Source organism: Nylanderia fulva, unplaced genomic scaffold, assembly GCF_048542155.1.
Source record: "Nylanderia fulva isolate GAGA-0341 unplaced genomic scaffold, ASM4854215v1 Scaffold361, whole genome shotgun sequence".
NCBI lineage: Eukaryota > Metazoa > Arthropoda > Insecta > Hymenoptera > Formicidae > Nylanderia > Nylanderia fulva.
The window spans coordinates 58,450-83,674 of record NW_028190435.1 but is presented as its reverse complement, the minus strand read 5'-3'; the positions used below and the strand labels follow the sequence as shown (position 1 = coordinate 83,674).

At 27.7% G+C, this 25,225-nt stretch overlaps 2 protein-coding genes and 1 long non-coding RNA gene across 7 annotated transcripts in view; all 3 read right to left on the bottom strand.

Annotated features, from left to right (window-relative positions):
• Positions 1–4,691: 4,691 nt before the first annotated feature.
• On the bottom strand, positions 4,692–9,002 carry LOC114934173 (uncharacterized). 3 transcript variants are annotated; one of them, XR_014925316.1, is made up of 7 exons: positions 8,678–9,002; positions 6,689–7,036; positions 6,149–6,596; positions 5,903–6,033; positions 5,635–5,770; positions 5,269–5,447; positions 4,692–5,205 (listed from the first exon to the last, which is right to left on the bottom strand). XR_014925316.1 is itself a non-coding variant. In XM_085485372.1 (7 exons), the coding sequence occupies exons 1-6, from the start codon at positions 8,842–8,844 to the stop codon at positions 5,340–5,342; spliced, it is 1,338 nt and encodes a 445-aa protein (XP_085341498.1). In that variant the 5' UTR covers positions 8,845–9,002; the 3' UTR covers positions 4,692–5,205; positions 5,307–5,339. The 3 variants fall into 3 exon arrangements, 2 of the variants coding, with proteins under 2 accessions (XP_085341498.1, XP_085341496.1); XM_085485372.1 differs by having other exon boundaries at positions 5,307–5,447; XM_085485370.1 differs by having other exon boundaries at positions 4,692–5,447.
• A 987-nt stretch (positions 9,003–9,989) lies between these two features.
• LOC114935136 (uncharacterized) lies at positions 9,990–11,984 on the bottom strand. Of its 2 annotated transcripts, XR_003820435.2 has the most exons (4): positions 11,551–11,984; positions 11,304–11,434; positions 11,033–11,168; positions 10,698–10,841 (listed from the first exon to the last, which is right to left on the bottom strand). It is a non-coding gene; the product is annotated as an uncharacterized LOC114935136 (long non-coding RNA). The 2 variants fall into 2 exon arrangements; XR_014925319.1 differs by lacking the exons at positions 10,698–10,841; positions 11,033–11,168 and adding an exon at positions 9,990–10,493 and having other exon boundaries at positions 11,551–11,980.
• Positions 11,985–20,048: 8,064 nt separating this feature from the next.
• LOC114945146 (uncharacterized) overlaps positions 20,049–25,225 on the bottom strand; it is a 57,807-nt gene continuing 52,630 nt past the window's right edge. Inside the window, exons 1-6 of one of the 2 annotated variants that reach the window (XM_085485367.1) lie at positions 23,414–23,715; positions 21,678–22,031; positions 21,138–21,585; positions 20,892–21,022; positions 20,621–20,753; positions 20,049–20,436 (exon numbers count right to left, since the gene is read on the bottom strand). In XM_085485367.1, coding sequence (XP_085341493.1) covers positions 20,359–20,436; positions 20,621–20,753; positions 20,892–21,022; positions 21,138–21,585; positions 21,678–22,031; positions 23,414–23,577 — 1,308 coding nt within the window. In that variant the 5' untranslated portion in view covers positions 23,578–23,715 and the 3' untranslated portion in view covers positions 20,049–20,358. Of the gene's footprint in view, positions 20,437–20,620; positions 20,754–20,891; positions 21,023–21,137; positions 21,586–21,677; positions 22,032–23,413; positions 23,716–25,225 lie in introns of those variants that run through there. The other variant, XM_085485368.1, reaches the window with a different exon arrangement.

The following is a 25,225-nucleotide window of genomic DNA, read 5'->3' as shown; positions in this document are numbered from 1 at the left end:
GTTAATTGAACATATAAAAATATTTAAATTAAATATAAGATATTAAATCTATAACAAAACATATATTAGTATTTAAGTCAAATATGTATTTCGTGTTAGACTTAATACAATATATTATATTTAATTTAAATATTTATATATGTTCAATTAACAACATAATATATATTTAGTTGAAAGGTTTATAGTCAAGTTAACACATTTCTTTTAGTGTGGCTTTTATTAATTTTGCGTATACTTGAAAATGTTCTTTTTTTATTATATATTATTATTAAATTATATCAGGGTCTGGTAAATTCATGATTTTTTAAAACTAAGTTAATTTAAAGTTAGTTGCTTATAAAATAAATTTAATTAAGTTGCCTGAAGAAAAAATTAACTCATTGTCAGTTAGAGTGAAGTTAAAATTAAATTAACTGAAATTAAATCAAAAGTTAGTTTTTCAAAACATTATTTATATTAAATTAGAATTTTGTTTGTTAATATTTTTAAAATTTATAATAACAAATAAAGAAATTTTGATTTTGATATAGAAATATATTTTTCTTGTAATTATATAATAATTGATGACAAATGAACAAAAATTAATGATACTTTAATTTAAAAATATATTTATAACTTACAAAAACCAATAATGATATTCAGAGATTAAAAAATTAACTTGGGAAAAAAGTTAATAAGTTTAAGGTCAAAAATAATTAGTTGAAGTTAAAAATTAATACATTTTACATTAACTAAGCTATGTTTAAAGTTATTAACTATTTAACTTTTTTTTAAACTTTTAACTTATTATTACTCAACCCTGAATTGGAAATATATTATCTTTAATTGTTCACTGAAAAAATTGGTTAACTTGACTAAATCTTTCAACAAAATATTATTTTGTTAATTGACCACATAGACATATTTAAAATAAATATAACATTGATATAAATCTAACAAAACGTAAATTTTATTTAAATACTAATATATGTTCAATTAACAAAATAGTAATTTAGTTGAAAGGTTTAGTCAAATTAATAAATTTCTTTCTAGTGTATGAATGAGAAATTTTGAAAATTATTTTCTATTTGTACAGGATATTAAAAACTTATATCGACACATGGAGAAAGAAGACTTCAAAATTAACATTTTTTATTAATACTAATTTTCTCTATAATGTTTAATTTTAATAGGTACTACATATGAAATACGAGTTTGTGACTTTTTAGTTTATCATCTGTAATAAAGTTATTGGAGGAATTTTTGACTATTTACTGTAAAAAGAGAGAATTATTTTTATGCATTTGTTGAACATATATTAATATTTAAATCAAATACACGTTTTTTATATTTAATGTTACATTTCATTTGAATATGTTTAATTAACAAAATTTTTAGTTGAACGGTTTAGTCAAGTCAACAATTTTTTCATTATAAATATAAAACTCAGTATAAATAAACATATCGTAGAGAAAAATAGTATTAACCAAAAATTTTGAAGTCTTTTTTTCGATTTATCGGTCTAATTTTTTAATATCCTGTATAATTAATTATACAAATAATTATATATTTTAATTAAATAAACTAATAATATCGTTTCTACCTCTTCGTCCTTCTGTAAAAAAAGCCTGTCAGTATCGGATATACTGTTCTCGAAATGCGGTCCGGAATCTCTCTTCAATTTACTATAAAGAGAAAAAACAACAAGCGTATTTATCCTCGATTCTCCGAAAGGGAGATTGTAAAGATTAGCAAATGCAATTAAAGAATAAGTGACAGGAAGATAATATATCATGCACTCTTTGACTATAGAAAATATCTATTTTACATTATTCAATTTTTCTTGAAAAGATTAATGCAAAACTAATTATCGATTTAATTACCATACGTCAGAATAATCGTACAGACTATGCGAACTCAACGCGGATGTTTGTGAATAAATCTCAATTCGAGATTTTAATTCTTATGTTTCTCTCTGATAACCCCCTACAAAGATGTAGAAAAGCAAAATATATCGGTCCAGAAGTTGCTTAATCGGAAACTTAGGAATTAAAATAGAGATTCTAAAATTGAGAACCAAGTTGAGATTTATTCCTAAATAGTCTTATTGTTAGCACTATGCCAAGCAATTTCGTGCCTTCGTGCACAATTATAAGACATAGGGGAAAAATTAATTTTTATTATCTAAAACACAAACCTTTCGCGTTCGGCTCGCATACCCTTGTTTATTTCGAGACTAACTTTCTTATTCATTAAGTATATTCGTTCATTTATTTTTCAAAAGTTTATATTAATCATAAAAAAAAAACTAAATAATAATATTTATATTTATCGATTTTTCACTTATTCTTTTGGTAGCTCTTGGAGAGGTGCAGAGATATTATGAAATTGAAATAAATATCATTAATTTAAAATAAAATTATTTATCTTATTAAATTTGTCGCAAATCTTGCTTTTCAGAATGAACTTAAATGTCTTTTATATCCAAGTGTGGAGTATATTTGCTGTTCTAAGCATGTGTGTTTCAATTACGTTTTTTTATATTTTCAGATATATATAAGAATTTGGTATAAGTCTTTGTACAATTATATGATTTTAATATATTTTCTGATATAGAATAAGAAGGCCGCACACTTGAAACATTATGTATAAATTTCTTTATGCTTTATTCTTACATGATATATCACAGATGTATCGATAGATAATAGGATGAAATTTTTATCACAGATATCGCATGCTCCACGTTGTTTGTTATACTTTCTAAAATAATGCCACATCCATTGAAGAGATCTTCTGCATAATTGATACGATGAAAACATTCTTCGTTAATAGTTATGTTAAACTTTGTTATGATTTTTATTCCATTAAATTTATGTTCTTCTTTTGATTGTCTAACGAAATTAGTTAAAATATTTCAATTCACATCATGATAAATGCGCCGCATAATAAAATCAAAGAATTAATTTATATTATTTAAAAATTTAAAAAATACAGCGCAGACATTTAATTTAATGTTCAGATTTTTAATTTTAGTTTAATTAAATTTAATATAAAAAAACTGATAATCTCGGCTCGAATTATTGTGTTACAATAAAAATAAAATCTCGACGGCAATCGGAGCCTGTGCGGATGACATGCACAAATTAATAAATTAAAATGAGATCTCAAATCAAACTCATTTATTAAATTCTAAACGTTTCGACCCACTTCGGGTCTTCTTCAGTAGAAGTCGTTAGAGTGATGTGTCACGTGTAACATCAGGTTTGTTCGCGTCGCATGCCCCAACATGCTCCTTCTTACTCCAATGCGCTCGTATTGGTGCGCACCTCGAATTAGACCAATACGAGCGCATTGAAATAAAAAGGAGCAAGTTGGAGCATGCGACGCGAACAAACCTATCGTCTTCTCTCTGTTTTTGCTGTCGGGTGTTAGTAAGGGAGTCACTGCTCTGCTTCCTTCCTGACGATGGTCACCGTTAGGGAGACACTCCGACGGCCGGACGGTTTGAATAGGGAGGAGAATGATATTTAATTTATTTGCGGATTCTACTGAAGAAGACCCGAAGTGGGTCGAAACGTTTAGAATTTAATAAATGAGTTTGATTTGAGATCTCATTTTAATTTATTAATTTGTGCATGTCATCCGCACAGGCTCCAATTGCCGTCGAAATTTTATTTTAATTAAATTTGTTCAAATTTATTTCAATATATAAACACGAATATTTATATGAATTATTAGTAATGTTACGACATTATTTATAATATGAAATATATTTCACTCTTTCTTTCTCTCTCACTATCTTTCGTTCTTTTTAATAAATAATGTACAAATTTTAAGAATTTCGAAAATTTTATGTAGTTTACTCGCGCGTATATACGGGGTGTAAACTATTATATAACGTGATATAGAGGATTATATATTGTTTAAATCGCTCGATTACTGAAGAAACATATTTGTAAAATTAATAAATTTATTTTTGAAAAATACAGTACAAGATGAGTGTCCTAACAGAAGTTTAAAAGAAACGGAAATTAAAGTGTTACTTTTTAATGACATTAAATGTGTTCTGTGCCCAAATGCGGAGTACATTTGCTGTCTCATCACTAAGCATGTGTTTCTCAATTATGTGTTTTTTATATATTCAGATATATAAAAAATTTTGGTATAAGTTTTTGTACAATTACCACATTTTAATATATTTTAATGAATATTTAACGTAGTTCGTTATATTTCTTAAAATAATGCCTCATCCATTTGAAGAGATCCTCTACATAAAAGGAATATATAAGTTGTTGGAATTAGTCAAATTTTAAAGTCTTGCTTGAATCTTGCACGAATTTTTAAAATCTGCAATTATCATACAATATGTCATACAAAATCTAATATCATTAATACGTTTTTATTGTCTCCTTCAACACAAAAGTATTATATATATTTCAAAATATAAAAATCATTGCCTTTTATTAACATACGTGTTTTTACTTATACATATGCAACACTATCGATTATACAAGTTTCAAAATAATAGATATTAATAAATGGTAAAGTTTAATTATGTCATATTTTGCATATACTTAAAGTATTAAGAAGAAGTTCATAAGTTAATTAATTTTTATAAATTTTTAAATATATAAATTCTACTGCACTAATTTAAATTCTTGCAATCACAATTTTTCTTATTTTATTGTTCATATTAATAAGTACAATAAATATAGCAGAGAATAATAAATATATTTCATTCGTCGTTGATTCTCAATTGACATTGCATACAAAAATAGGGCATAGTATTTATCTACAAAATTATTGAAAATATATATGTATATACATGTATATGTCAATGTAACATCTGTCTATTATGTTGGTCTATGTAACTACGACATACGTTTTACGTTTTTATTTAATTGTTCTACTATTTGATATGAAATATAAGACACAAACTGTAAAATTTGTACTTTAATTGATTTTGTTGTGAATAAATGTCTCAATAAACACTTAACCACGTTAAATTATAAAAAATTGTAAATTATACATATTGTTATATAAAAGAATCTCACAATGTTCAATATGTTTACAAATGTATATATTATATACTAATATGCGATTGTTAGTGCGCGTATGTACTTTACTCATATTGTACTCATATTTCTTAAAACATGATGACAAAAATAGACACAGATGCAGGCTCATATGCTACTCAAAACACGGACATATTATGATATCTTGAAACTGTTTGCAAAAAATGTCATTATGAGTAAACATGAATATGCTCAAATTAATATAATTACTCACATTTTGCATCATATGTATATAACTTGCGCTCATAATACCTATCATCATAATATGATTGCAATACATTTTAATCATATTGAAGGTTTTTGGATAATGCATTTAATTTTGATTAATTGCAAAGCATTTATTATATGTTGCGTTATAAATTGTCTAACTATATCTGTTATGGACTCCAACATCTGAAAAAATTAATTAAACATGAATATAAAAACGACATGTAAACAAAAATCTAATTATAAATTAAAAAATGAGAGATTGCACATTTCTCTACTTCCTATACATATTTAGTCTAATATATTGATTCTTAGTAAATTTACAAGTATATTAATAACTTAAAATTAATAGATGTAATAAATAAGTTTCAACCTTTTTAGTTTCTATTTTGATGACGTCATTATTTGTTTCACAAGACTTGTAATTTGGTAGAAAATCACGAAGACAATTCGGGAAATACCCGGGTTTTATGTAAAAACATCTTGCATTTTCTAAATTATTCGTGACGCTGTAAACAATTAAAATATTACCTTAATCATATGAAAATTTAAAAAAAATTATATATGTATGCGTATAATAAAAAAAGAAAGATTATCGTGAAATAATGATAATGTCGATTCTAACATATATTTAAACTTACAATTCTGGTTTCCAAAATATAAAGAATTCATTTTTAATATCTAGTACATCGCAACGTAGACCAAGTCTTCTTGCCACGCTATGAAATATTGTATATACAATGATATCTTTACCAGATTTACTTTGTAAAACCTGTGCCAGGTATAATACAGAATAAATTAATCAAAGCGAGACAATATTAAAAACAACATATAACGTATACATATATGGCCCATAAATATATATATTATAATCTCTAATAACTTACATAATCTATACAAATGCATTTGATATCTTTGGGTGGAAATGGGCAGGCACATGCTCGAAAGTTCAAGATGCTAAATATATATTCCTGGATTGTATCCATAATCTGCGTACTTTCTGTTTCATCCCAATGATTATCTTTGATATTGTTGGTGTTCCAATAAGAAAAAGTTTCATCAGACATGGAGAATATCGAATGGTTCAGATGCTTGTTTCTGAGACGATTCCGTACTTCTTGTGCGATTGTATCCAATGATGCACTTACATTTGTGTAACATACATCTTCTCGAACTTGAATATATTTTGACATGAAAGTACACGTTTCTTCCAAAAGTTGTTCTTTTTCTAGTTTTTTTCTATATCTGTCCAACTCATTTCGTATCGAGGATAGCTTTTCATAGTGAGACATTTCTATATTGCAATATCTTTCGATTGATTTGCGATCAATTCCTCTAAAAAATTTATATATATCGAATTATTAACTAATGAATAAATACATTAAATTGTAATAATAGTAGCATTATAATATATATGAAGATCCTACTTTTGAAATGGTGTTAACAAGCATTTAATCTCCTCAATATAAAACATATATTGCAGCTCATTTATAAGCTTATTTCTAGGCTCAAGTAAAAGTATATTTTTATGCTTTACATGTTCATTGATTTTACTCGATAATTTTATTACATTATCGAATTTAATTATATTATTGATTGAGCCATTGAAATAATTTTTGTTTGATTTATTATTGTAAAAATAATCGTAAAAAAGAATTAGAGACAAATAATTTCGCAATTGTGTCGCAGAATTTATGCCTACTATAACAAAGTTTAGGTTTTCTTCTTTTTCTTTTTCCGTAAGACTTTCATATCTTCTCTTTGCATAGGGCCATCTAAAATACGACCATAAAATATTGTAATAAAGTTTTGATAATGATACTTAGTGTTGTGTCACGATTAATTTAAAATTAGCTGGATAAAGATGAGATAAAAGTATGTAAATTAATCTTAGATAGGATAAAAATGATTTTGTTTTAAGTGTATCTAGATAAAAGATATAATTATATGACAATTTATTTAAATAATTGTTTAGATAATAATATTTAAGACTGCTTATGTAAACACAGTTATACAAGAAATATAAATTATTAAAAAGAAACAACAATATATGTATACATATTTTTATTTATAAATTTTTATCGCTTTACTGTCTGATTTAAGTATTTTTATGTGTGCTATGATTTTAAACCAAAATTATCTGAATATTATTTTAGATAAATAATATAGTGAAAGTAGTATTTTTTTTTATTTATTTGTGAGATGCAGATGTAAAGATAATACATATTTTTATTATCTATATGTAGATAAGATGATGCTACAGTTCTTCTATTTAATTTTATTTAGATAACACACAGCAAACTTTGATGATAGTAAACAATGTGATTGCACAAGTCATTTTTCAAATTAATAAATTTTTTAAAGTGTACAATTCAAAGCATGAGTATATATATGACACTTCTTTTTATATTTTAATTAGAAAAAGAAAATATATAATAGTCAATTTTAATTTGTAATTTAATTTATACTTTTCAAATTTTGATTCCAATATGTATATTGCATAATTCTATAAGTGTATTGTATATCAATTAATAAACATTAATGTGCGTATGTATGTATAGATTAAGTTTTTTTTTAATATTTTATAGAACAATTTTTTCGAAAGCATATTTACAAACAATGTCGACTGTACTTATATATGTCACTTGGCATGCTTTTTACTTTTATAAAGATTTTATTGTGATTTCAATGCTATTTATAAAAAAGAACCGATAGAAAAATATCAAATCTGTTTGTTTCTATCACGAATATATATCATATATATATATAATTTTTATATTTAAAAATGCAATTAAATATATTGAAGAATACACATTATAATAAATAAACAAAGTTATTTTTTGTTGTATTTTTAATAATTAAATTTAAAAAAAATTATTTAATGACTGAATATTCTTCGGCCGATATATATATAGATAATTAATATTTATTTAATTAATCACACAACGTTTCATATAATTTTTGGCCTTTTCAAATGTTACTGTTAAGTGTGCGAAGGACCAAAATTATATGGTCGAAACACCGTGGTCAAAACATTGTGTGATTAATTAAATAAACATCAATTGACACAAATGTCGGTTGAAAAATATTTGGTCTTTTAATTTATGACAGCCGAAACTTAAGAATTCTTATCAGTATATTATATTTAACGTTTACATTCTATATATATATATGTACATGTATAATATAATATATACGTATATATATAACGGTAGAGTTTGCCAAAATTATTGAGCAATAAAAAAAATGAAAGCGAATAATTTAATATGCAACATAAATGCAACATACCTAATTTTTCTAATATTTTGTATTTATTATATATTTATAATATACGTTCTTCGCAGAAGTGATATACATTGTGCGACAGGCGTTAATGAGACAAAATAACAAAAAGATTTACAAATCACAAGAATTACCTCTGAAATAACTTTTTTTCCAAGAACTTGTTATATGTGGCTGCTGCATAACGAAATTGCTGGCACACGCATCGAAAGTTGATGATATCCTCCATAGTGATAACATTACAGCCGAGAATGATGGTTATTATCTCCTCTGGTAAGCACGTTATCTTATAATCAGACATTATGAGAAACAAAACACAAAAAAGGAATGTAAATTAAAGTGATTGCAATAAACTATTCGCGTAATTCCTTGCTTTTCGCAGTACAAGAAATGCGTCTGCCGATTACGAAGAGCACAGATGTGTGTTTGATGTACACGAGAGACGTTTTCCACACTGTAGACGTTCTGTTCTTTATTATAAAATTTGACCTCAAATTTTAAAGCCTTATTGTTTGTTTTCACTAAGATACAGGTATAAGGATTTGTTACGACATGCGCAGAAAATGTAATTTAGATCTAGCAAATTTACCAGTTTTTCTTATGCGCTTAAAAGATAGAACGTGGTAAATAATTTATTTATTATTTATTTTATTATCACTATTTATTTATTTATTTTTTTTTTTATTATTTAAGCTTAATTAAAATAATTTTTTTTCAAATATGTCAATTATTTTAAATTTCCATGTATTTATATTATGTATTATTTAAGTTTAATTAAAATAATATTATTTCAAATTATTAATTATTTTATTAAATTTTACTCATTTTCATATATTTATTTTTACACTTTACAAATGCAGTGCTGTGCATTGTGTCGACTGTTTATTTTAATTTGGAGTTGTAATAATTTTGTGAAAATCATGGATACGAGATAAATATGGATCGCAAATAATATGAGTTTAAAACAAAAATGAAAAAATACTTTTACCTAACGCGTGGCGTTTATTTTTTGTTCAAAATACAAAATTTAACGTATTGTTGCACAGCAATCTTAGAATTGCATGAATTTACAATAAATCTGCAATTATACTAATATCATACAAAATCTAATATCATTTATAAGCTTTTCTCGTTTCCTTCAATACAAAAGAATTATGTATATTTAAAAATATAAAAATCATTGCCTTTTATTAACATACGTGTTTTTACTTATACATATGCAACACTATCGATTATACAAGTTTCAAAATAATATATATTAATAAATGGTAAATTTTAATTATGTTATCTTTTGCATATACTTAAAGTATTTAAAAAAGTTCATAAATTAATTAATTTATCTAAATTTTTAAATTTATATATTCTACTGCACTAATTCAAATTCTTACAATCACAATTTTTCTTATTTTATTGTTTATATTAATTAATACAATAAATATAGCAGAGAATAATAAATATATTTTATTCGTCGTTGATTCTCAATCGACATTGCATACAAAAATAGGGCATAGTATTTATCTACAAAAGTCGAACTTATACATGTATATATTTATATGTCAATATAACATCTGTTTATTATGTTGGTCCATGCAACTACGGCATATTTTCCGTTTTTATTTATTTGTTCTACTATTTAAAACTAAATATAAGACACAAACTGTAAAATTTGTACTTTAATTGATTTTTTGTGAATAAATGTCTCAATAAACACTTAACCACGTTAAATGATAAAAAATTGTATATTATACATATTGTTATCTAAAAGAATTATTATCCAAAAGAATCTCACAAAGTTCAATATTTTTACAATTGTATATATATTATATACTAATATGCGATTGTTAGTGCGCGTATGTTCTTTACTTATTACAATCAATTTGGTGTAATCGCAAAGTTTTTATTGTGTTCCGTTATAAAATCTATAACAGTATTTTTTGTTAACATCAACATCTAAAAAATTAATTAAACATGAATAAAGACGACATGTAAACAAAGATCTAATTATAAATTTAAAAATGAGAGATTCTACATTTCTTTTCTTTCTATATACATATAGTGAATAAATGTCTCACTAAACACTTAAACACGTTAATTTATAAAAAATTGTAAATTATACATAATTGTTATCTAAAAGCATCACAAAGTTCAATATATTTTTACAATTGTATATATATTATATAATACAATTCATGATCCGTTTTCTGTTTAAATTATACATTTTACTTTGACTAATCCCAAATCTGTTATTTCATGATTCATTATAAACTTTTCAACGAAATTTTTTAATATCAACAACATCTAAAAAAGCAAATTAAACATGAACAAAGATTAAATGTAAACAAAGATCTTATTATATAAATAAAAAAATGAGAGACAGTACATTTCTCTTCATCGTATACATATTTATTGTAATTTATTGATTCTTTGTAAATTTACAAGTATATTATTAACTTAAAATTAATATAAATAATAAATAAATAATTTTCAACCTTTTTAGTTGTTATTGCGAGGTCGCGAAAGCAATTTGTTTGCATCCTGTACACTGATATATGATAAAAAAGACAATTCGGGAAATTCTCGTTTTTTATGTGAAAGTATTGTGCATTTTTTAAACTACTTGTGACGCTGTAAACAGTTAAAATATTATTTTAATCCTTATAAAAATATTTATAATAAAAATTATATATGTATGCGTATAAGAAGAAAAGAAAGATTACCGAAAAATGATGATAATGTCGAATCTAATGTATCTATACTTACAATTTCGGTCTCCAAAATATACAATAGCGAGGCCAAATAAGTATTATATCGCAACGTAGACCAAGTCTTCTAGCCACGCTATGAAATATTGCAAATATAATGATAGCTTGACCATGTTTACTTTGTAAAATCTGTGCCAGGTGCAATACAGAATAAATTAATTTAAGCGAGAGTATATTAAGAACAATATATAACATATACATATATATAGCCCATAATTATATATGTATTATAATCTATAACTTACATAATTTATACACAAACATTTGATGTCTACATTACGTGAGTAGCTACATGGTCAAAAGTTTATGGTACCAAATATATATTTCTTAAGTGTATCCATAATCTGCGTACTTTCTGTTTCGTTCCAATGATTATCTTCGATATTGTTGCTTTTCCAATAGGAAAAAGTTTCTTCTGACGTGGAGAATATCGAATGGTTCGGATGCTTCACTCTGAGACAAGTCAGTACCTCTTGTGCGATTGTATCCAATGATGCACTTACATTCGTGTAACATACATCTATTCGAGGTTGAATACGTTGTGCTATGAAAGTACATGTTTCTTCCAAAAGCTGTTCTCTTTCAGGTTTCTGTATATATCTGTCTAACTCATTTCGTATCGAAGATATCTTCTCATAGTGAGACATTTCTATATTGCAAAATTCTTGGATTGAATTTCGATCAATTTTCCTAAAAAATTTATATATAATGAATTATTAACTAATGAATAAATACATTAAATTGTAATAATAGTAGCATTATAATATATATGAAGATCCTACTGGGGAAATGCCGTGACCAAGCATTTAATCTCCTCAATATAAAACATATATTTCAGCTCATCTATAAGCTTATCTGTAGGCTCAAGAAAAAGTATATTTTTATGCAAACGCTTTACATATACATTGATGTTACCCGAGAATTTTATTACATTATCGAATTTTAATATATTATTGATTGAGCCATTGAAATAATTTTTGTTTGATCTATTATTGTAAAAATAATGGTAAAAAAGAATTTGAGACAAATAATTTTGCAATTGTATCGCAGAATTTATGCCTTTTGTGACTGTGGTGTATCGGGTGAGGTGGCTCATTAACAATTGATGACCAATTCCGCTTCGCAATCACCGTAAGATATTTTAATGCTGAGTAACAGTTATACAGATATAAGTATGTACCCGCGTGCGTCCGTGACGCTCGCCACGCTCGACTGACTTACTTCTATATCGAGTGCGGATCAGTCATTTCCACTCGTGCCGTCGCGCCGCTGCTCGCTCCCAGTACCGTATCCTAATACATTACAACTCGCCCCCTTTACTTGTTCTTTCCGAGCGGCGTAGCTTCACTCGAGATTCGCTTGCTGGTACCGCTGTACCTTTATCGTTATCGGCCACCGTCGGTGTGTATCTAATGATTTGATCGACATGTCGTTTCCATAGCTTATCAGGTGCAACCTTCACCCTAAACGTTACCGGTGATACTTTTTCTTCGATCGTGCCTACGACCCGTTTTTTACTTCTGACACCAAAATCCTCAACCATTACCATGTCACCTGTTTGGAACTCAACATTTCGATTACCGCGTCTACTTATGATTTGCGCTCTCTGTTGTTTCTCTACATCATCGATTACACTCGGTTTCATTAACTCAAAGCGCGTTCTTATTTCTCGTTTAAACATCATGAACGCCGGTGATCTGCCTGTAGTGCAATGCTCAATGGATCTATAGTCAAACAAAAATAGATTAACTGCATATTCTAATGATTTCCCGCCTAGCATTATTTTATTGACTTTATCTTTGAAAGTACCGACAAAGTTTTCAGCTGCACCATTTGTTGCTGGATGATGCGGTGCTGTGAAACTCTGCTTGATACCGTTCGCTTTACAAAATTCTCGAAATTCGTTACTCGTGAATTGTGTGCCGTTATCAGTTACTACATGCTTCGGTAATCCGTACCTAACTATAATTTTCTTAAACTCCTCAATGACCCTCCCTGCCGTGGTGCATTTGTTCATATCGATAACTTCTGGCCATTTTGAATACGCATCTATTACTACCATGAACATATGTCCATGAACAGGACCTAGGAAATCAGTATGTATCCTACTCCAGCACTTATCGGGATACGGCCATGGCGTTAGCGGAACATTAGGCGGTTTCTTTCTCTCTTGCACGCACACTTTACATGCCGTTGCTACATTCTCAATGTCTTTATCAATGTTTGGCCACCACACATAGTTTCTTGCCAACATTTTCATTTTTACCACCCCAAAATGTGACGCGTGCAATTCACTTAGAACACTGGGTTTTACTGCTTCTGGTACCACTATGCGATATCCCCACAGTAAGCACTCTTTTTCGACATTCAATTCATCCCGTTTCGCATAGAATTTATTCTCATCCTCATTCATCTCGCTTACCGCTGGCCATGTACCGCTTATATACTTAATAACGTTACTCAATAGCTTATCCTTCTTTGTTTCTTTTGCAATTTTTTCCGCGTTTAATGTATCTAAAGCTTCTGAAACATAATTTATCATTGTAAATTCATTATCAAATATCTGAATGCTATCGTTAATCGGAAGTCTCGACAGTGCATCACAGTTTCTATTTTCCTGCGATGTAACGTACTCTATGGTGTATGTAAATCTCGATAGAAAATACGCCCATCTTTGTAATCTACTTGCTACCGTCAAAGGAATTTCTTGCTTTGGACCAAAGATAAAAACCAAAGGTTTGTGATCTGTCCGTAACGTTAGTGTAGTTGTTCCGTAAATATAGTTGTAGAACTTTTTAAATCCAAATACGATTGCACTGGCTTCCTTATCAATGATTGCGCGATTTAATTCTTTTTCCGGTATTACTTTAGATGCATAAGCTATTGGTTTCTCCGTACCATCTTTATATCGGTGCGCTAAAATTGCTCCTAATCCATACGTGGACGCATCACATGACAATACTAAATCTTCTTTCGGATCGTAGTGTGCCAATACTCGAGGTGATATTAATTCCATTTTGACCCAATCAACTGCTTTTTGACATTCTACCGTCCATTTAAACGTTTCCGCTTTAGCACATTTATATAAAGGTTGTAACTTTTCTGCTCTATTAGGTAGAAATCTCGCATAATAAGTAATCAATCCGATAAAAGATTCTAATTGTTTCTTATTTCGCGGTACCGGTGCATTTGTCATTGCTTTCACTTTTGTTTCTGATTTGTGTAATCCCTCCTTGTTAATAACAAATCCTAACAAGTCTAGCTTCTCTTTGAAAAAATCACATTTATTGATATTTACATGAAATCCACTTTGTTCTAATCTTTGGAATACCATATACAATGTTTTTAAATGAATTTCGTCGGTTTCTCCCGTTACAAAAATATTGTCTAGATAAGGAATTACACCATCGATGCCTGATAGACACTGCTCTATTTTCCGCTGAAAATCTCCTGGACCTGATGCAATTCCTTCCGTCATTTTTGTGTACCGGTAGAGACCTTTGTGCGTTATTATTGTCAGGAAATCTCGACTGCTTTCCTCTACCGGGATCTGCATATAAGCGTGCTGCAGATCAATCTGTGAAAAAGTTTTACCGTTTCTTAACGCTACAAAAATCTCGTCGATTAATGGTATTGGGTGCCTGTCTCTAATCAAGCTGGGATTTAACGTTAGTTTAAAATTTCCACAAATTCTAACAGATCCGTCTGATTTTATTACCGGGACAATCGGTGTTGCCCATTCACTGACATCGATTTTCTCTAAATGACCTAATCTTACTAGTCTGTTTATCTCATCTTCAACTTTACTTGCCAACGCGAATGGTAAATGTCTCGCTTTTAGTGCCACAGGTTTCGTACCTTCTTTTACCATTAGTTTCAGCATTCCTTTATTGTATAAACCTGGTCCTTTACCGAATAATTTTGGATATTTAGATGTGAAATCTTTTGTTACGCTCATTAAGTTAATTTTGTTGCAAAATTCAACTCTTTTCTTTAATTCGAAAGGCCACAACCCAAAGACTTTCAACCAGTGTCTACCAATTAATATAGGACCGTCTCTCGTCATTACTCGCATTTGAAGTGTTGCTCTTTGTTTACCTAACCTAACATCTAAGTTATCAAGTATCCCTTCATGTTCTAACAACACTTTGCCATATGCTTTCAACGGTACTTTGCTTGCTTTGACTTCACAGTTCGGGAAATACAATTCTCTATCTTTTTTTGAAATTATCGCCGCATATGACCCTGTATCAATTTCCATTTCTATCCTTTTTCCGTTAATCATCATACTCATATACATTGGTGCCGCTTCTACATCATTTACATGGTCCTTATAGTATAATTTACCGCTTGTTGTTTTTGATGAGTCGTTGCCGTCTGTTGCCATGAAGAAGTCGTACTCGTCCCGTTGCTGTTCCTCGTGGTCATCTGTACCCTGCTGTATATGCTGGACTGCTCTTCCGGTTTTGCATACTGAAGCCAAGTGTCCTTTCTGCTTGCAGATATTACACGTGTTGAAGCGATGGTAACAATCACGTGCCCAGTGATTATTTTTTCCGCAGCAGTAACATGAAGAAGAACGTTCTTGGTTTATGTTTGTCGTCCGCTTATCTTTGACCCCTGGTCGTGTATTATTGTTATGCTGTGGGCTCCCTTGCTTACCTCGGTTTGACCCCTTGCCCCGTGACTGGAACTGACGATTATTTTCTGAATTTCCTTGAAATTTATTTACTGTTTCTTTCGACGACTCTCCGTTTGGTCTACTTGTAGAGCTAGCATTTTTTTCTGCCGATTCTACTGTTGTCGCTAACTTGAATGCCTTATCGAACATTAAGTTCTCCTCTCGAAATAACAATGTTTTCGTCGCGTGATCTCTTAAGCCACAAACAAGTTGGTCTCGTAGCGCTGTTGTCGCGTTGTTCCCGAAATTGCATGTAATTGATAAATTTTTCAACCTTGCTGCAAATTCTGCTACTGATTCTGTATGCGATTGTTGTGCTTGATGAAATTTGCATCTTTCCATCGTTTCCGATGGCTTTGGATTCAAGTGATCGTTGACTAATTTCACTAATTGTGCAAATGTCTTCGCTGACGGCTTAACTGGTGTACACAAATCTCTAATAAGCTTATACGTGTCTGCACTTATTTTTGTTAGCAATACCGCTGCTTGTTTCTCGTCCTTCACATCGTTTGCGACAAAATATAGCTCCAGTCTCTCGGTGTATGTTTCCCAGTCATCTCCGAGGTGAAATTCCAATTTCGCCCTACTACTCTCCGTCATTGTGTGGATGATTTTCGGTTTCTTGTTGTTTACTAATAAATTACAAGCCTCGTCCGTTTGCTTTGATCTGCTTTCGTTGATCTCGCTTACGTGCGCGCGTACAATTCTGCGTAACTCGTCGATACTTAAATTTTCATCCGCCACCAATTTTAAATCTTGGATTATTTTTCTCAGTTCCGGTTTTTTTAGTTCATAAATCCACGACGTTTTCGTATAGTCGATTAAATCTTGCGTCGCTTGTGCCATCCGCGTTTGCTGTTATCGTCCTTTCGTGCTTCTGTTTATTGTCGCCTCGTACCCTACGCCGAACCGTGAAATTCCTACGACTTTCACACTATTCGAAACCTTTGCTTCGGTTCGTAAAACCTCTGTCCTCGTCGCCAATTGTGGTGTATCGGGTGAGGTGGCTCATTAACAATTGATGACCAATTCCGCTTCGCAATCACCGTAAGATATTTTAATGCTGAGTAACAGTTATACAGATATAAGTATGTACCCGCGTGCGTCCGTGACGCTCGCCACGCTCGACTGACTTACTTCTATATCGAGTGCGGATCAGTCATTTCCACTCGTGCCGTCGCGCCGCTGCTCGCTCCCAGTACCGTATCCTAATACATTACAGTGACAAAGTTTATGTTTCCTCCACCCTTTGTTGTATTTAGATTTTCATATCTTCTCTTTGTAATAGGCCATCTAAAACACGACCATAAAATACTGTAATAAATTTTTGATAATGATACAATGTTGTGTTAAGATTAATTTTAATAAACTAGATAAAAACGAGATAAAAATATGTAAATTTGTTTTAGATTAGATGAAGATAATTTTGTTTTAAGTATGTTTGAAAGTATATCTAATGAAAGATAAAATTATATGAAGATTTATGTAAATAAATTTTTAGATAATAATTTTTAATACTGCTTATGTAAACACAGTTATACAAAAAATATAAATTATAAAAGAGATACAACAAGATATGTATTCATATTTTTATTAATAAATTTTTATCGTTTTACTGTCTATTTTAAGTATTTTTATGTGCTATGATTCTAAACCAAAATTATTTGAATATTATTTTAGATAAATAATATAGTAAAGGTAGTAATTTATAAAAGGTAGTAAATTATATTTACAAATTTTGACTCTAATATGTATATTGCGTAATTCTATATGTGTATTCTACATGCTATTAATAAACATTAATGTTCGTGTGTGTATATTTAAAAATTTTTTAAAATAATTTTTAGAACAATTTTTCCGAAAACATATTTACATTCAATGTTGACTGTGTTTATGAATGTTACTTGGCATGCTTTTACTTTTATGAAGATTTTATTATGATTTCAGTGTTATTTATTAAAACAACCGATAAAAAATATCAATTCTGTTTGTTTTAATGACGAATATATATCAAAAATATAATCTTTATTTTTAAATACAATTAAATATATTGAAGAATACACATTAAAATAAATAAGCAAAGTTAATTTTACGTTACATTTTTAGTAATTGAAAATCTAAAAGAAAATATTTAATGACTAAATCTTTGTCGATTGATACAGGCCAATTAATATTTATCTAATTAATCACACAACGTTTTATAGAATATCTGTCGTTCTCAAGTGTACTGTCAAGTGTGCGATGGACCAAAATTATGGTCGAAACACCGTGGTCGAAACAATGTGTGATTAATTAGACAAACATCAATTGGCAAGTATCGGTCAAAAAATACTTGGTCTTTTAATTTTGACAGTTGAAAATTATGAATTCTTATCAGTATATTTAACGTTTACATTCTATATATATATATATATATATATATATATATGTATATGTATATTATATATGTATATATATAACGGTAGAGTTTGCCAAAATTATTGAGCAATAGAAAAAAATGAAAGCGAATAATTTAATATGCAACATAAATGCAACATACCTAATATTTTTAATATTTTTTATTTATTATATATTTATAATATACGTTCTTCGCAGAAGTGATATACATTGTGCGACAGGCGTTAATGAGACAAAATAACAAAAAGATTTACAAACCACAAGAATTACCTATGAGATAACTATTTTTCCAAGAACTTGTCATATGTGGCTGCATAACAAAATTGCTTGCACACGCATCGAAAGTTGATGATATCTTCAATAGTGAGTACATTATCGTTGAGAATGTGGCTTATCATCTCCTCTGGTAAGCACGTTATCTTATAATTAGACATTATGAGAAACAAAACACAAAAAGGAATGTAAATTAAAGTGATTGCAATAAACTATTCGCGTAATTCCTTGCTTTTTGCAGTACAAGAAATGCGTCTGCCGATTACGAAGAGCACAGATGTGTGTTTGATGTACACGAGAGACGTTTTCCACATTGTAGACGTTCTGTTCTTTATTATAAAATTTGATCTCAAATTTTAAAGCCTTATTGTTTGTTTTCACTAACAATAAGATACAGGTATAAGGATTTGTTACGACATGCGCAGAAAATGTAATTTAAAACTAGCAAATTTACCAGTTTTTCTTATGCGCGTGAAAGATAGAACGTGGTAAATAATTTATTTATTATTTATTTTATTATCACTATTTATTTATTGATTGTTTTTTTTATTATTTAGATTAATTAAAATAATTTTTTTTTTTAAATATGTTAATTATTTTAAATTTTTATGTATTTATATTATGTATTATTTAAGTTATATTAAAATAATATTATTTCAAATTATTAATTATTTTATTAAATTTTACTAATTTTCATATATTTATTTTTACACTTTACAACTGCAGTGCTGTGCATTGTGTCGACTTTTTATTTTAATTTGGAGTTTTAATAATTTTGTGAAAATCATGGATAAGAAAGAAATATGGATCGCAAATAATGAGTTTGGAACAAAAATGAAAAAATACTTTTACCTAACGCGTGACGTTTATTTTTTGTTCAAAATACAAAATTTGACAAATTTTTGCACAACAATTTTAGATTTGTATGAATTTGCAATAAATCTGAAATTATACTAATATCATACAAAATCTAATATCATTTATAAGCTCATTTATCGTCTCCTTCAATACAAAAAATTATGTATATTTGAAAATATAAAAATCATTGTCTTTTATTAACGTACCTATTTATACTTATACAAATGCAACACACTATCGATTATATAAATTTCAAAATAATAGATATTAATAGATGGCAAATTTATTACGTCATATTTTGCATATACTTAAAGTGTTAAAAAAAGTTATTAAACTAATTAATTTTTTTATTTTAAGATTTATTAATTTTTTTGCACTAATTCAAATTGTTGCAGTCACAAAATTTTCTTACTTTATTATTTATGATATATAATACAATAAATATCGCAGAAAGATAATAGATATATTTTATTCATCGTTGATTCTCAATTGTCGAACATGTATGTATATATATGTATATGTCAATAACATCCTATTATCTATTATGTTGATCCGAATCTGTAAATTGATCTGTAGGTGGATTATATATTATGATAATTTCCACAGCATATTTCACGTTTTTATTTATGTGTTCTACTATTTAAAATAAGACAGAAACTGTAAATTTTTTACTTTGATTTTTTGTGAATAAATGCCTCAATAAACACTTAATTCAAGTTAATATAGAAAATTGTAAATTATACATAATTGTGATCTGAAAATATCTCACAATGCTCTTAATTTTTACAATGGTATGTTATACACTAACTAGCGATTATGTTAGTGCGCGTATGTTTTTTACACATTACAATTGACTAATCCCAAATAGATTATTATGTGTCCATATAAACGTTTCAACAAAATATTGTATTATGACCAACATCTGAAAAAGTTAATTAAACATGAAAAAAGATTAAATGTAAACAAGAATCTAATTATAATTTAAGAACTGAGAAATGTACGTTTCTTTTCTTTCTACACACATATAATGTAATTTATTAATTGCTTGTCAATTTACAAGCATATTAATAACCTAAAATTAATAGAAGTAATAAATAAGTTTCAACCTTTGCAGTTCTTATTTTGATGACATCATGATGTGTACAAGACATGTAATCTGGTAGACAATCATGAAGACAATTCGGGAAATTCTCGTCTTTTATGTAAAAACATCGTTCATTTTCTAAATTATTCGTGACGCTATAAATAATTAAAATATTACTTTAATCATTATGAAAATTTTTATAATAAAAATATATATATGTATGCGTATAATAAAAAAAGAAAGATTATCGAAAAATAATGATAATGTCGAATCTAATATATAACTATACTTACAATTTTGATTTCCAAAATATACAGATTTCACCGTAAACATCTATTAGATCGCAACGTAGACCAAGTCTTCTAGCCACGCTATGAAATATTGTATATACAACGATATCATGACCATATTTACTTTGTAATACCTGTGCCAGGTATAATACAGAACAAATTAATCAAAACGAGAGAATATTAAGAACAATATATAATATATACATATATGGCCCATAATTATATATATTATAATCTCTAATAACTTACATAATCTATACAAATCCATTTGATATCTTCGGGTGAAAATGGGGAGATACATGCTCGAAAATTCAAGATGCTAAATATATATTCCTGGAGTGTATCTATAATCTGCGTACTTTCTGTTTCATCCCAATGATTATCTTCGATATTGTTGGTTTTCCAATAAGAAAAAGTTTCTTCAGACGTGGAGAATATCGAATGGTTCGGATGCTTCACTCTGAGACAATTCAGTACCTCTTGTGCGATTGTATCCAATGATGCACTTACATTCGTGTAACATACATCTTTTCGAGGTTGAATACGTTGTGCTATGAAAGTACATGTTTCTTCCAAAAGCTGTTCGCTTTCAGGTTTCTTTATATATCTGTCCAACTCATTTCGTATCGAAGATAGCTTCTCATAGTGAGACATTTCTATATTGCAAAATTCTTGGATTGAATTGCGATCAATTTTCCTAAAAAATTTATATATATTAAATTATTAACTAATGAATAAATACAATAAATTGTAATAATAGTAGCATTATAATATATATGAAGATCCTACTGTGGAAATTGTGTTAACAAGCATTTAATCTCCTCAATATAAAACATACATTTCAGCACATTTATAGGCTTACGTGTACGTCTAAAAACAAGTTCATTTTCATTCATACGATTTGCATATTCATCGAAATTATCACTGAATTTCTTTACATCATCGAATTTTAATACTACATTACTAATTGAATCATTGAAATAATTTTGATTTGATATATCATTGTAATAATCATCAAAAAGAATTAGAGACAAATAATTTCGCAATTGTGTCGCAGAATTTATGCCCATTGTAACAAAGTTTATGTTTTCTTCATTTTCTTCTTCCTTAAGACTTTCATATCTTTTCTTCGTAAAGGGCCATCTGAAATACGACCATAAAATATTGTAATAAATTTTTGATAATGAATCTTAGTTTTGTGTCGAGATTAATTTAAAATTAGCTGGATAAAGATCCTAAAAAGATAAGGATCCCTTATAAAAGGGATACAACAATATATGTATTTATATTTTTATTTATAAATTTTTATCGTATTTTTGTCTACTTTAAGTATTCTTATGTGCTATGATTTTAAACCAAATTTATCTGAAAATTATTCTAGATAAATAATATAGTAAAGGTAGTACTTTTTTTTATCTATTTGTAAGATGCAGATATAAAGATAATACATATTTATATTATCTATATGCAGATAAGACGATGCCACAGTTCTTCCATTTAGTTTTATTTAGATAACACACAGCAAACTTTGATGATAGTAAACAATGTGATTGCACAAGTAAGTTTTTAAATTAATAAGTTTTTTGAAGTATACAATTCAAAGCATGAGTACATGTATGTCACTTCTTTTTATACTTTAATCAGAAAAATAAAATATATAATAGTCAATTCTAATTTGTAATTTAATTTATACTTTTCAAATTTTGATTTTAATATGTATATTGCATAATTCTATAAGTGTATTCTATATGCAATTAATAAACATTAATGTGCTTATGTGTTTGTATGTATAGATTAAGTTTTTTTTTAATATTGTGTAGAACAATTTTTTCGAAAGCATATTTACAAACAATGCGTCAATTTTGCTTATATATGTCACTTGGCATGTTTTTATTTTTATAAAGATTTTATTGTGATTTTTATGTTATTTATAAAAAAGAATTGATAGAAAAATATCAAATCTGTTTGTGTCTATCACGAATATATATCATATATATAATTTTTATATTTAAAAATGCAATTAAATATATTGAAAAATACACATTATAATAAATAAACAAAGTTACTTTTATGTTGTATTTTTAATAATTTAATCTAAACAAAAATTGTTTAATGACTGAATATTTTTCGACTGATATATACATAAGCTAATTAATATTTATTTAATTAATCACACAACGTTTCATATGATTTTTGACCTTCTCAAGTGTTACTGTTAAGTGTGCGAAGGATTAAAATTATATGGTCGAAACACCGTGGTCGAAACGTTGTGTGATCAATTAAATAAACATCAATTGACGAATGTCGGTTGAAAAATATTTGGTCTTTTAATTTTTGACAAGATATAATCAATTTTTTCCTATCTGTTTTTATATTATTTAAGTTTTATTTTTTTACACTATATTCTCAATATTTTTTATTTATTATATATTTATAATATACGTTCTTCGCAGAAGTGATATACATTGTGCGACAGGCGTTAATGAGACAAAATAACAAAAAGATTTACAAACAACAAGAATTACCTTTGAGATAACTTTTTTTCCAAGAACTTGTCATATGTGGCTGCATAACGAAATTGCTTGCACACGCATCGAAAGTTAATGATATCTTCAATAGTGAGTACATTATCGTCGAGAATGTGGTTTATCATCTCCTCTGGTAAGTACGTCATCTTATAATCAGACATTATGAGAAACAAAACACAAAAAAGGAATGTAAATTAAATTGATTGCAATAAACTATTCGCGTAATTTCTTGCTTTTCGCAGTACAAGAAATGCGTCTGCCGATTACGAAGAGCACAGATGTGTGTTTGATGTACACGAGAGACGTTTTCCACATTGTAGACGTTCTGTTCTTTATTATAAAATTTGACCTTAAATTTTAAAGCATTATTGCTTGTTTTCACTAAGATATAGATATAAGGACTTGCCACGGCATGCGCAGAAAATGTAATTTAAAACTAGCAAATTTATCAGTTTTTTCTATGCGCTTCAAAGATAGAACGTGATAAATAATTTATTTATTATTTATTCTTTATTATTACTATTTATTTATTTATTGTTTTTTATTTAAGTTTAATTAAAATAATATATTTTTTCAAATTTGTCAGTTATTTTAAATTTTACTAATTTCTATGTATTTATATTATGTATTATTTAAGCTTAATTAATGTAATTTTATTTCAAATAATCAATTATTTTATTAAATTTTACCAATAATATTTATGTATTTATATTTTACAGTATAAAACTCCAGTGCTGTGCATTGTCAAATTTTCTCGATAAGAGAGAAAGAGAAAAAGAGAGATTTACTTTTTTTTTATTTGCAATTTTTACCGATAAAATTCTCAGCTAAAATAAACTCTTGACTTACAATACAAATATTTAATAATTGATGTATGTACATAGTTTATATAAGAATATTCTACAATTTTATGTTGTTTTATTTGTGCATATATACGGGGTGTATATATTCCAGAAATCTAAACTTTATCAGAATATAAAAACTCCATGGATTAAATGCAAATTCAAAATGAACAGACTATGCGTACTCAACGCGGATGTTTGTGAATAAATCTCAATTCTAGATTTTAGTTTCTATGTTTCCCTCTGATCCTTTTAAAAAAAATGTAGAAAAGCAAAATATATCGGTCCAGAAGTTGCTGAATCGGGAACTTAGGAATTAAAATAGAGATTCTAAAATTCAGAACCAAGTTGAGATTTATTTCTATATAGTCTTATTGTTAGCACTATGCTAAGCAAATTTCGTGCATAATTATAAGACATATGGGAAAAATTAATTTTTCTTATTTAACGCACAAACCTTCGCGTTCGGCTCGCATACTCTTGTTTATTTCGAAACTAACTTTCTTATTCGTTAGGTATATTTGTTCATTTATTTTTCAAAAGTTTATATTAATCACTAAAAAAAACTAAATAATAATATTCATATTTATCAGTTTTTCACTTATTCATTTGGAGAGATGCAGAGATATTGTGAAGTTGAGAGAGAAATAAATATTAATTTAAAAGAATTATTTATTTTATTAAATTTGTCGCAAATCTCGCGTTTCAGAATGACCTTAAATGTGTTTTATATCCAATTGTGGAGTATATTTGCTGTTCTAAGCATGTGTGTTTCAATTATGTTTTTTTATATTTTCAGATATATATAAAAAATTTGGTATAAGTTTTTGTACAATTATCTTATTTTAATATATTTCTAGATATAGAATAAGAAGGCCGCACACTTGAAACGTTATGTATAAATTTCTTTATGCTTTATTTTTATATGATATATCACAGATGTATCGATAGATAATAGGATGAAATT